At 42.7% G+C, this 14,058-nt stretch overlaps 1 protein-coding gene across 14 annotated transcripts in view; it reads left to right on the forward strand.

Annotated features, from left to right (window-relative positions):
* Positions 1–14,058, forward strand: part of adgrb2 (adhesion G protein-coupled receptor B2) — a 583,915-nt gene that overhangs the window by 533,412 nt on the left and 36,445 nt on the right. For all 14 annotated transcript variants that reach the window (XM_030063545.1, XM_030063542.1, XM_030063551.1 and 11 more), the window contains 5 exons: positions 4,273–4,376; positions 4,816–4,918; positions 5,492–5,642; positions 8,229–8,298; positions 10,665–10,731. In XM_030063545.1, the coding sequence (XP_029919405.1) occupies positions 4,273–4,376; positions 4,816–4,918; positions 5,492–5,642; positions 8,229–8,298; positions 10,665–10,731 (495 nt within the window). The remainder of the gene's footprint in view (positions 1–4,272; positions 4,377–4,815; positions 4,919–5,491; positions 5,643–8,228; positions 8,299–10,664; positions 10,732–14,058) is intronic.

Consider the following 14,058-nt stretch of genomic DNA (forward strand, 5'->3'; position numbering starts at 1 on the left):
GTAAACGCTAAATAAAACTTGCTAGAATGCATCTGCAATCATTTCTTTTGGTGGACTATCTCAACAATTATTTGACTTTGCTGTGTTTCCCCATGCAATGGTTGTTGTGGTTGAAAGCGAGTGTCCTGTTGAACTGCACTGAAGCCTCAGAAGAAGCTGCAACAGAGTGGCAAGTTTGTTCTCACCAAAGCGAGATGTTGTGTTGTGTACAATTATAAATGATGGGATCAACTTTTTAATATGTCCTGAGTTGAAAAATAGCAAACCTATCTTTTATTTTTTTTCTTTGCAGCACATAACGCAGCAAAAAAAAAAAAAAAAAAAAAAAAAGTGCCACGAGTGGAGCCAAACTAATACAAGTGTGGCCGGCGAGAAATTGGAGAGAAAGACAATTTGGTGAAGAGTGTGAGAGAGGTAAAGCTAGGGAGGAAGGAGGGGGAGAGAAAGAAGGAGAGATGGGGGAGTGGAGGGAGGAGGAGTGTCAGTGAGAGACGATAAGTAGGTTAAACATCCTGGGCTGAAAATAGCTATCTTCTCTATCACATGGTAGCCAAGCTGCCCAGGGGGAGCCTGGTCACATCGAGTATAGCCCAACACACCCTGCCTAATCTGTTATCTCTCTCTCTCTCTCTCTTTCTCTCTCTCTCTCTCTCTCTCTCACCTCACATGCATACATATGTGTGTATGTATCAGTACACATGTGCACAAACACACACACAGACATGCGTAGCTATAGACACAGGCACCCATCTCTTTCAGTTTGAATATGATATATCCATCCTGTCTGTTTAGTGCAGGATGACTGTGTGACAGTGGAGCCTGAGGGCTGATGTTTCCATGTGTTTGCGAGTGTTTTTTTTTTTTTTTTTCCCCCTCCTCCTATTTGTTTTCTTTCTCACTGTCCCTCCACATCATGAAATGACATGCCTAATCACAGTGCAAACACATTATCACACCACTCCAATTAAGTAACCACTGTTAGACAAATTGACTCAGTGGAGATCTGAGGGACAATTTGTAGATGTACATATTGTGTAAGAGTATAATTTACTTGTCGAAGCTAATTTAACACCGGGACTATAAGAAAGAGGAAAGGAAATAGAGCGAACTTGAGTGTGTGTGTGTGTGTGTGTGTGTGTGTGCCCGTGCTTGTCTGCTTGCGATTCCTCCTGCATACTGTGTGTTTGATCTCCCAGACCTTGAAAAACACAAATGCCTGTCTATCCTTTGACCTTCCTCTCTACGTAACAAAATCAAACACACAATGACTGTCTTTTCTCTCTGTCTCGTTTCCCTCTTGGGTAAGCAAGCCCTTCCTTCCTAAAGGAGATACTTGTCATATCCCCTCTGTATCTGTCTCTTCTCTCCCTTTGTGTTCCGTTTTCCTATGAGGGGGTTTAGATGATGTTTCACCTCCACTCTCTTGCCAGCATGTGTGTGTGTGTGTGTGTGTGTGTGTGTGTGTGTGTGTGTGTGTAGTGTATTGGTATTCCATCCCATTCTACTCTCCTCTGGAGAAGCTGGCTTCCTTTGATGGGCCAGGGAAAACCACTAAAAGGGATGCTTTGACTCTCTCTCTCTTTTCTCTCTCTCTCTCTCTCTCTCACTCACTCTCTGTTTCATGTTGCTTCTTTTCTCTGTCTTCCATTTCCCTGTTCTTAACTATTCTCTTTCCCTCTCTCTGCCTCACTCCCTTTAATTGCTTCAATCCTTGTTTATTCCTTCTCTTTCTGCTTTCCCTCCTCTCTGTATCTCCTCCTCTGCCTACGACACTGTAAATTTCAATTGCCCACACACGTTCCTCTGTGTGGAAGCATGTCCTTTTTTTTTTTTTTTTTTTGGTGGTGAAAGACACCTTGTACAGTGAGCGTACAGTGATAAATCTTTGGGATGAATGGGAAGGCTGGCCGCCCTAGGAGGTAAATTGAGGTAAACTGCGTGATTGAAAACTTAAAAGCAGGCCAAACATCAAGCCCATTTGGGACGCGGCGGGGTGGATGCTCTCCGCAGTCCACGCAGCTTAATTTGTCTGTTCCTCATCCATTCAAAGGCACACCTGGGGAGGGAGGCAAAGCAGAGGTGCGTTGTACATCATGACCTAAATAGCTTAATTATGCGCTACGCTCCAGTGCGTATACCCTTGCACATGTGGAATCACCCGATTTTGAAGCGTTTTAACTTTCACTCAAGTCTGCATCACGATATGAGCGTGATGCGCCAATTAGGTTCCGCCTTACCTGTTGGTTTAGCAATATTACCAGTCATTCAGAAGGTTAATCGAGTGAAGCTGATGACAACGTCCGCAAGTGACACGACTAAGCTGACATTAAATCACATAATGTCAAAATTCCTGCTGCCCTGGTTTTTATAGGTTGAAATTCTCACACACTTTGAGTCACACCCCAATCAGTGATATCGAGGCTGATATTTTGCCTGTGATAGCGGCTAAAATTACATGCGGTGACATCACTGATTGGTGATGTCAAGTGCGGCCAGAAGTGGCAAGATGCTTAAAAATTTCAACCCATGATCTACATTTCAAATAAGCCACATAGGTGACATCGAGGTGGTAAAGAAAAGTGAGCTGTATATGGCATGTAATTCGGTTTGGAATAGCATAATTGTATGTAATTTATTCATTCAGCTGCATCAGTCAAACCACACAATCCTCCGTTACATGTAATTACATTTAGGTAGCAGCCCGCAATTTAAAGGGGGCACACCAACAGGATTACATTTTAGGAAGTGTAAGAGTTAATAGACAGGTGCCGGCTAGGACACATGCCAGGGATTACTTTTAATCTACACAGGCAACCGGGTTCGCTAATTGGAGTCATTCCAAACGGAAGAATCTCACGCTCTCGCACTTTTCCCGTGGATTTTTCTAGGAATGCTGGTAAGCCGTTGTGTGCTGTCAGGAAACACACTCCCCTAGTCCTGCCTCGTCCTGGTTCATGAGACACTCTCTGACTGTCACAGTGGGTTCACCCTCACTGGGCCTTGTCAGGACCTCAGCCACACAATTTTCCCCGTCTTGATACCGCACTGCTGACGAGTGTTTGCTGGTAAATTTAGTAACACATTGCAGTAATACGGTATAACCTCTCCCAGAAATGAGTATTATATGAGTAATGCAACCAATTATTAATGCAATTTCAGTACAATCTTACAGTTACCAATAAGAAGTCACCATATACAGGTGGCGTCACAAAAAGGAGATTTCTATGTCCTCATTGAAGTTAATATAATAATAAATAGAAGTTCAATTATGCAAAGTCTATATCCCACCTCCATTACCTGATTAATTTTTATCAGATTAGTTGTCATCCTCTCACACTAACCCAGCTCAGATGGGAAATGGGCAAAGTTTAATTTCTCTGGCTAGAAGTATTTCTGCTCGCTTGATTTTATCAAGTGAGAGGATGTCAGGAACAGTGGACATCAAGGCTAGTCGGCTCCCCTGATTATTCCACTGCCGGTTACCACGGGAGAGGTTTCTTGATTTTTCAAGGTAAGATAGGATGTACTTACTGGCTCATGGGTGGGGGGTGGTGGTGTGCGTAAAGGAGAAGTACTATATATGAGTGAGGAAATGAATTACATGGAGGGAAAAGGGTATTTAATTGCTTGTAGAATAAATTACAAGAAATGAGTATTTATTGTGCCTCAATCAAGGTTATTTCTCCCTCTGGAAAAATTGTTTGTAGAACTATAATTACTCACAACACATGAAATTTGATGCCTGTTGCAAGCAGCGTGGATTTTTTTTTTTTTTTTTTTTTTTATTCAGCAGTGAAGGGATGAATAATGTGAATGAATGATGAACAAATCAAAGAATGAGCCTTTTACTTGCCCCAGCCAGACGTTAGTGCACGCCCTGGCACCTTGGCTCCACGGAAGGGAGGGAACTACGCTGGTGACTCTGTTAAATTAAATAATAGCATTTAATGTAGTGCAGGAGACAGCGAGACAGGGAGGTTTCAATTTATCTGGTCGAGGGGGTGTCCTTAATACTGCTTCAGCGGTCACAGCTGAAATGTAATCTGACTGCTTAGCAGGGTAATAAAATGAGATGTAATTTGCCAGGGAAAGCAAAAGGTTAAAAGGTTTTTCCGAAGAGATACACTCCCTGGTTTAATGCCTCACAGTAAACAAACAGAAACTCAGATATGGAGGAAATAATAACAATACTAATAATATCCTCTGATTTTCTTCCTACCTTTCTGCTCCACTTTCCCCCGCCCTCTCTTTTTTGTGTTTCGTTTTTGTCAGGACATGGGTCCAACCAGCATGCCCTCGGTGCCCCTCATGGTGGGCTGTGGGGTCTCCTGCACTGCCCTGCTCATCCTGCTGCTAATTTACGCTGCCTTCTGGAGGTGAGCACACACACACACGCACACACACACACACACAGAAGATGGCATCCACACAAATCCATTTTCCCAATTCTGTGCATAAAGTGGTGTTTTATCTCGTTAGCTGTTCAGTGTTCTACTGCAGATTAAAATGTTGCGTGTGTGTGGTGACATGCCAGGGTATGCGGGAGGAGGGGGGTATGGGGTGGGGGTCTGCCAGTTGGTGTTTGCCATGCCAAAGCTCCAGCGAGGCCTAATAGGGAGCAAATGGGTGACATGGGGGCAGCGGGGGGTGGCGATTAGCTTAGATAACACGCATAACAGATGGCAAGATCGAGCTAATGACTCTGCCACAGCCAACAAGTTGCGGCTCAGTCCATCATTCTGTCATTATTACTTATCTCTCTTGTCTCTCTCCGCCTCTCTTTTCTGTCGGTCTCTCTCCCTCTGGGCTTTGTAGGTACATCCGTTCAGAGAGATCGATCATCTTGGTGAACTTCTGTCTCTCCATCCTGGCCTCCAACATGCTGATTTTGGTGGGACAATCTCAAACACTTAGCAAGGTAAGGAAGCGGTAATGGACTCACCGCGCATTAACACATAAAATACTCCCACACATTGCGACGGGAGCTCCGCAGTCTAGCCACAGTAAACACAGACCCTGTTCCAGGACTAATGTTCTTGACCAGGACCCTTTTAGTCTGCCCAAAAAAACACAGTTGCCACAATTAAAACCAGCAGGGGGCCTCATATAATGGAGCTCCCAAAATGGCAGGTTGACATTTTTTTTTTTTTTTTTACACACAGTGCTCTGAAATCTTCCATGAAAAAGCAAGGCTGGGATGTGTGTTAGTCACTACTCACCAAAAAGAGGAGTAGCCAGGTTGAATCAACCTTTTGCTTAATATTCTTTTGCACAGTTTTTTGCATTATCTCCCTGTCTCTCTCCATCTCGGTCCCTGTCTCTCTCCTCCCTTTAGTTTGCAGAGATTTCATTTCACACTGCTGACTAGTCTGAAAAGATGATTCATTTTGACACTTCTCACACAATTACCTTTCTTATTTCACACTTATCGGGGGAACGTCTAACCGAAGGTCTGTGTTGTCTCTCTCCCTGTCTCCCTCTCTCTCTGAAGGGTCTTTGTACTGTGACTGCTGCCTTCTTGCATTTCTTCTTCTTGGCCTCCTTCTGCTGGGTGCTGACGGAGGCGTGGCAGTCCTACCTGGCTGTCATCGGCAAGATGAGGTCGCGACTCATCCGAAAGCGTTTCCTGTGCCTCGGCTGGGGTGAGCGCGTGCACAGACACACACACTTGCATTCATTTCTTGTCCCGCAGTATGTTCCATAGCTGTCATTTTGCACATCCTGCATACATTCTGCAAGTTTCTAATAGCTTCATATACTGCAGAGCTCATATTTGCTGCTGAGTGTTCATTTCTGTGGTGTTTTTGCGCTGCATTTGAAGGAGATTGGTTGTAAATTAGTGGCCACTGTGATGTCTTTTTCCTTTGATTTTCTATCGATAGATTTTGAGTTTAGGTGGTGCTCTTCTGTGTCTGCTCAGCCATGGAGGCTGTCAAGGCTCATGCTAACTACCAAATGAGTCTTTACTACCATGTTTCCACAGTTGGTGGTACTGAAAACAAACAAAAAAAAAAAATCCTGTGCACCAAAGGATTTCTTTTCCCAGGAAAGATCTGTGAGAAATGGATAATTTATAATCGCTATTATCTTATGTTAGTTAGTAAAGAATAGTTTTCATATGGAAACATAGCAAATTATTATTGAGAAAGCTCTTGTGTTGACATTGTCGGTTGTGAAATGCTTAAGCCAAATCCCAAGTTTTTTCTTTCTCTCTTCCTATTCCTAAAATGTAATGCACATCCATCCATGAAACATCCATTTACCTTTTGTTCTTTCTTTCTTTCTTTCTTTCTTTCTTTCTTTCTTTCTTTTCTTTTTTTTATTTTTTTTGCCCCTTAAAGGTTAGTTTAAATTTGCACCTCAACAATGTATGTATTTATATGTGCAGGTAATGACTATCACTGTTTTCTACAATATCTCTACTGTATGTATGTCTTAGTGTTTTTTTATTCCTTTGAATACCCCCACATTTGCCCTATTCTTATTGATGTTATTTTCTTTGCTGTATCCTGTTATTTGCTGCTGCGGAGACCCAATTTTCCCCAAGGCAATAATTACAATATCTAATCTAATGTAATTTGTTCTTGTATACCCACACACATGTAAATGCACAGACACACACACACACACTCACAAATACACGCCCTGTATTTGAAGTAAAGGTAATTTCCCTCCTCTGCGTAACTCCTCTGTATGGCTCCTCTCTTCCATTCACCCTTTGTGTCACACCATACGTATTTTGCTGTAACACAATGCAACAGGCAGAAGGAATGATAATAAGCGCACAGGATAATATCTGCACGATGTCGGCAAGATGCTTGGAGATAGCTTGAAAAATTGCAGCCAAAGCACACCCCATCCCTGTTTCTTTCCTGTTGATTTCACTTGTTGTTGATCCTACTGATCTAATCTGCGAAATCACTGATGCTCTTAACTAATACAGGGGGATGAGGCAGGAGGCAGAGTGCTGTACGGTCTCAAGCAGGGAGAGAGAGGGGGAGAGAGAGAGAGAGAGAGATGAAGGAGTAGAAGTTGTATAAATGTCTGATGCACTCACAGATGCAGAGCAAATACATGAAACGGTCAAGCAGAGCAAAGTGGCTGGAAGGGATCAGAAGGCTCATCCTGCTCGTGTCCATTTTTGCAATTTTCTCCCCCAAATAATCTGATTGAAATCAGTTGCCATGGTAACAGGAGATTGGGGTGTGACTGGATCTGTGTCAGAGATGCCAATAAAGTCAGCGTGCGGGTGCGTGTAAGTGTTAAGGTTATTTTCAGTGTGCGTGTGTGTGTCCATGTAACTAATGTACTGTATATGTATAGGTATTAAATGCTAGATAGATGCTGTTGTCTAATTGAAACTTTGTGCCTGCTGGTTGGACCATCCTGGCTCCCCACCATCTTATTTGTTAATGTTAATGTGACTTTTTCTAATTGCTTTTCATTTGCAGCCATAATCACAGCTTTGTTAATTACATGAATATTTCAGAGCCAAGCTCATTACAGGCCCAGCATATTTCCTTCTTTTCCTGGCACACGCTCTGTGACACTCAGTCTTACTCCCTTTCTCTCTCATTTACACACACACACACACACTCACACACACACACCCAAATACACACACATAAATACTCAGAAATTGCTTGATTTAGCTAATTAATGTGTGACTTATTGACCACCCCAACCTCTCTCACTTTCATTTTTATAAACTCTTCCTTTCTCTATTATGCACACACGGCATTGGTTAGGTAACTGGTGGCCTTTGGTGCAGCACCATGAAAAAGAGTGGTGTTTATGTGCGTTGCAGATGAATAGATCAGGTGTCAGTAATGAATGCATAAAGAGTGTCCTCAAATGTCTTGAAGGAAAGAAGAAAGAAAGAAAAAGCTCCTTTGCCTATAGCAGTGACCTCAGATGTGAGCCCAGCTCTCATGCCCGCAGCTAGACCTTTGTGTGAGACTTCTTAGAGAGCACATGGAGAGCAGGCGGGCTTACCTCCAGAGCGCTCTGTCAATTTCAATGACAAATGCACGTGTTACACGCTATTGCATGTGCTGCTTAACATTCGAATGGCAGGAGCCTTATGGGGTGGCTCACCCTGGAATACGGTATGAGGCTGATACGCTTCATCTTCCCGATTATGATTTTCTTTTATCCTTTGTCTCACCCTTTGACATGTCTCTCCCTATCTCTCTCTCTCTCTCTATCTCTCTCTCTCTCGCCCGCAGGTCTTCCAGCCCTAGTTGTAGCAGTGTCGGTGGGCTTCACCAGAGCCAGAGGTTACGGCACACCCAGCTAGTGAGTACCACTCTCGATCCACCCTCGTTCTAACTTTGGATTATTAACAGTTGAAACCATTGTTTCCCCCTTTGGGGCCAGGCTCCATCCATTCCCCTGTTGTTTGACGTGCATGCCCTGAATGGCCCTGTCATCATTAGAGATACCATGGCCAGTTCTTCAGCATATGACCACAGTGTTTTTTATTTTTATTTTTATTTATTTATTTATTTATTTTTGACATTGCTGAGTTGTAAACATACCATTTTGTACCATTTTGGATAAAAATGTCCTAATAATGTCCAAAAATGTGCAGAAAATGAAGTTGGATGACAAAAACAAAGGTAAGTTGCAGGCCTAACCGATATTTTGATGTTGATATTGTGATATGAGTCCAGATATCATCTAGGATTTTGGATAGCTAATGTGATATGGCAAGAGTTTAGTCTTTTTCATGGTTTTAGGTTGCACTACAGTAAAGGGATGCAGTTTTCTGGACTTATTAGACTTGGTAGTGGTTATGTTCTTTGCTTCAACCTGCTTGGTCATTATATCTATATTACTAATGATTGTTTATCAGAAATCTGCAATAAATATCTTATGAAAACTTATTGTGCTTATACAGGCTTCTATAGTCATAGTCACTCCCTGTGATATCGTCACAGTAGTAATAATGAGGCATTCAGTGAAAGATGTTGTGATATTTGATTTTGTCGATATTGCTCAACTCTAGTGAGTCAGCGCTCCCTGACACGACACATGACAAAAGGAGAATGATGTTCTGTTTTGCATATCATTTAAATTCATTTACTTGATGTGGACACACATCACATACTCTTTATTGTTAAGGTGGCCAACTCTATCCTTTACCCACAATCCAGTCACCTTGGATACAATTAAATGTCTAGCCTTCGGTCCCAAAATTTCATGAGATGGGCAAAATGTCTTAAAAGGAAAATGTGCGCTCCAGTGAGAGAAAATGTTTCTGCACCATAAGAAGATTACATGGAGGAGGCACGACCAGAAACAGGCAGTAGTTTGACAGTGAAATAGCTCAGTGGAGAGAATGGAACTGGAGGTCAGGGCAGTAGATGAGTGTATGCATTCGCCCTCAACTCCAGTGACCCGAGTTAATTTCCCATCTCATGCCAACAAGTTTTTTTTCTCTGCAAGTGAAGATTTAATTTGTAGAAAATATTCATCTTGGTATTATTACCACACGATGCTTTTATGGCGTAGGGACCTTCACATTATTTGTGTCCACTGCATCTAATCTGCATTTGTGCTCATTTCGCAAACAGAAAATGGTGTTGTTAAGTGTCGCCAGCAGTAAAGGAGGTCAAAGAGCTTTGAAACTTTGAAGTGTTTGACGCTAAAATTGTCCACTTAATATAATAGAATTATTTTCATCTGGGTGACAGCTCCCCTAGACTTAAACTCCCCACCCTATCTGAAAGGGAAACAGTTGTTTTTCCTGTTATTCAAGACAAGAGACGTGTGCAGATGGATATCTATCTTTGTTGAAATATGTTTGTCTATAATGCCACATGGACATGTTTGGTAATTCAGTGGCAGGTTTGTACACAAGTGGCCTTTGAGTGTACAAATATTTTAAGATATGCATTCATATTTATGGACTTTCAACTAAGATAATTCCTCCGTAATGTATGATTTCCATAGAAGCTGCACATTTAAAAAATGCCTAATGAGCCATTTCCACAGGGTTTACCCTTAAACAGGTAAATCACACCTACGTCAGAGCTCTGCTTTGTGCATAATCGGAGGTTTAATTGAAACAATTAATTAGATATTTGATTGTTGTGCATTGTTTCCAAACTGTTCCTTTTCACTCTACTAAACATATTAAACAACTCATTAACTCAAGAACTGTATTTTACTTAACTCCTCTCAGCTTTTGGGCTCTATGTTTTTCATGTTTTTCTTTTGCTTTCTTTTATTTTATTGAGCTGCAATTAAAGATAACAGGGGGGTTTCAGTATGCTCTGATGACATCACTGGAAGACAAATTTAAACTCATTAAATCTCAAAAGCTCTCAAATTGAATAGAATTTTGCAAGACTGTTTACAGTTTGGGGATATGTTTTAGTTAATATACATAATAAATTTGCTGAGCACCAAGGGCCATATTTATACAAAGAAAGCATTTACCCATAAAAAAAAATGACGCTTTATCACTCACTTAAGAAATTCAAGTAAATGTGATCCTTAATTGGTTGTTTGCTTGTTGTAATGAAGTATTTGGCCCACATAGGGACCGGAACATGAGATGTTCTAAAATCATGTTTTACACAACTAGTAGTCAGTTATATCTGTGTTTTGAGTTTGGAGAGTTGATTTCTTGCCTTTCTTTCATGTTGTTTTCTCAGTTGCTGGTTATCCTTGGAGGGTGGTCTCCTCTATGCCTTCGTGGGGCCCGCTGCTGTCATTGTACTGGTGAGTCTCTCCCACATCGTCTCTCTCCACTGGTTGGCCTCAGTGGATCACTCTCTTTCAACTGAATTATCTCACCAATAAACACGTTACCCCTCTATCAATTCAGAAGCGCAACCAACGCAGGATTTAGGTGTGTGAGGTGCAGCTGGCTGTGCAGATCAGATCAAAATCACGTTTCTGTGTAGCCTCCCTGAGTGGAAGAGAAATAGGGCCCTATCTTGCGCCAGACTCCCTAAACCCGTTATTTGCGGATTTAGGATTTAGGAAGAGGCGTTCCCCCGTAAAAGTTGCTATCTTGTGCACCTCCCGCTATCCGCAAAACACCTGCGCTACCCGCTATATTATGCATAGGTGTGTTTTGGGCGTTAAGCCAGTTAAACCAATCAGTGTGCCAGGTGCCATTGCCTTTAAGGGCAGGATGCGCTATCCTAAATCCTAAATCCTAAACCCGCGATGGAGAGAGGGAGGTAGATTTTCTCAGGGCTTCTACTGAGGCTAAAGCAAGTTGGCTTTATATACATATTATATATTATATTACAGGCGAGTTAATTCGGGAGGTGGAGCCACATGTGTCCAAGTGGACGTGTCACAAGGTTGTACTGATTGAGTAAAATACCCGGCCACACCACACACACACAAGAGGCAGAGGTGGAACTATGTGTAAACTAATTTATTGACAAGGTAGATTGGGCAAATAAAATATTAAAAATAAAAATATAGCACAGCTGCTGGCTTATGATAAAACAATAAAACGTGCTGGCGTAAGTGTCCAATTAAAACAGTCTTTCCTCTAAACAGTCTATATGAGTTATATACTCAGTCCATTCCGGCGGCGTCCCGGTATCAGTCCGACCGTGTGCGTGGCGAGGCTCCGTCGGGGCGTGCATTGAAGCCGCCTGGGCGCGCTCTCCTAACAGCCCAAACTTTAGGGATAGCGGATAGCGGGTGGTCAGGACCACCCGCTATCCGCTTTCCCTAAAGTGTGTGCGCAAGATAGCAACTTTAGGGATAGCACATGAAACACGCCCACGGACACACCTCTAGGCGCAAATGATGCAGTCGGCATAATGGATAGCGGGTGGCGGGTGGCACAAGATACCGTTTAGGGATAGCGGAAGTTCCTAAATCCGCAATTTGCAGGTAGCGGGTAGTGGCAGCGGGTAGCGGGTGGCACAAGATAGGGCCCTTAGTCTGTAAAAACAGGCTGACCATCTACATCTGCAACTCTTTTGCATAGTGCATAATGCTTTTGCATAGTGTATCATTAATGGAAATAGGAATATCATTCAGTGGCAAGACGCACTAATGTGCATCATTTGGGTGTTTGAAGAGCAAACAGAGCAAGCCGCCGAGATGATAATTTAGCTTTTTATCACTTATTAGACGGAAGAAAAAGTAATGCTAATAACCAAAAAGTAACATTCCCGTTCTTGAAACATGAGTTTGTTTTCGCTTTTGACCTTTGTGAAATACATTGCCTTGGACCCATTTGAATAGGAACATCAGTAGAATATAAATGAATGAACATAAATGACTGCTCTTATTTTTGCGGCAGTGCCATAATATACCCTGTATTAAAAAGGCAAATGATAATTCTAAAGCAGATAAGTTCTCCGTCTTACAAAAAACTGTTGCATTTAAAATTTATATCAGTGTGCATGACTTAACCAGCGGCAACAGTGAAGACATTATCCAATTAACCAGTGTATGAGTGTTTGTAGGGATATGAAAATTAAAAAAAAAATAAAAATAAAAATGACCATCTACATTGTATTGCCGCTGTGTATTTTCTGAGATCTGCTGATCTGGCATGCAGAGAAAAATGAGCCCAGATGCCATAGCTAATGCTGCAGGTCCACATGGCAGCGTGGACACTCCTCACCACGAACGCAGACGGCGACAGGAAGCCGGCTGTGCCACTCAGCTGATAACACGTCTGCTCCGCGTCTTGTGAGAACAAGCCCTTCGTCTCCGGGCTCAGAGCTTTAAAGCAGCTGTGTATTGACCTCTGAGGATTTTCCCTTGGCTTAATGCACCCATATGCACACACACACACACACACACATACACAGCGCACACACACGCCCTCGAGTGTACACGTCAAAATGATAAATTGGGCGCTTTGATCTTTGGGTTTAAAATGTCAACTCAGAAATACTTTGATGAAACAATATTCCAACAGACAAGAGCTACACGGCGATGCCTTGACTGAATTCTTCATCGAGCACGCCGGCCACATCGCTCACCCTTACTGCCACTTCACAGTGTGTGAGTCACTAGGCCAATGTGTTTCTGGATGTGCTATTTTTTTTTCGCCCCACGGACTTTTAATCTGATGACTAACTGCGTGTTGGCGCTATCATTCGTTATGTGACCTTTTCTTTGGCAATTATTGTAAAACAGACATTTTTATGTAGAAGTAAATATATTACTATTGTTCCACAGCAAAAGAGTGCGCATTGATTAAATCACAGTGGTATTTTAATCAACTACAGCTGTCCCTTGCTGTACATGCGGGTGTTTCCAGGATTAGTTAGCGCTGGCTACATGAATCCCTGGGTGGATATTTTCACCAATAAGCTTAATAAGCCTGGATGGAATGCTAAAATGTAGTTTGTTTATTTCCATTGCGGTGCGTGTCTCTGCTCCACCGTTAGGATGTTGTGTGCGAGTGTGTTTGCATCTGTGTGCATATGCAGCTGCTACTTACTTACCGGGAAGATAGCACAGAGCAGGCAGCATCACAGGTGTGCAGAGTGATATGCACGTAGTTGTCCCCGGCCCCCCGGTGTTGTGGCAGGGGCCCCACTCCAACAAACAGCTGTAATGAGAGTGGGACGTCAGGCAGAGAAACACAGACCTTCCCACAGGACTCTTCTCTAATTAATGAACCTGGCCCTGGGCAAATAGCAGAGCAGGATGATGCTGACTCACAGAGCTGGGGCCAGACATGACTGGCATGGCAATGCTGCGCTCACAATCTGGCACACCCTCGGTAGATATCAGTGGCAGAAACACACACACACACAAGTTAGTGCTCACAGAGTAGGCAGAAGATCAGAGATGGCTGTTTAGGTCCAATGGAAAGGAAGCAATAGATTTACGCCGTAGAATGAACAAGATTTGAAGTGAGGGGTTTGGATTCAGCCAAAAGCAGCAATATTATTAATATCATGCAGCTGACCGCATGAAAGCCAGACTTCAACTATGCGGCTCCTCAGCTCTGCACTTGGGATTCTGAGCAGTCATGGTTGAATTTAGAAATATGCTGCACAAGCAGAAGGTGGTCCGGGTGACAACCTTTTGCTGTAGGGCCGTGTTAATTTT

The sequence above is a fragment of the Myripristis murdjan genome, chromosome 11, assembly GCF_902150065.1.
Source record: "Myripristis murdjan chromosome 11, fMyrMur1.1, whole genome shotgun sequence".
Classification (NCBI taxonomy): domain Eukaryota; kingdom Metazoa; phylum Chordata; class Actinopteri; order Holocentriformes; family Holocentridae; genus Myripristis; species Myripristis murdjan.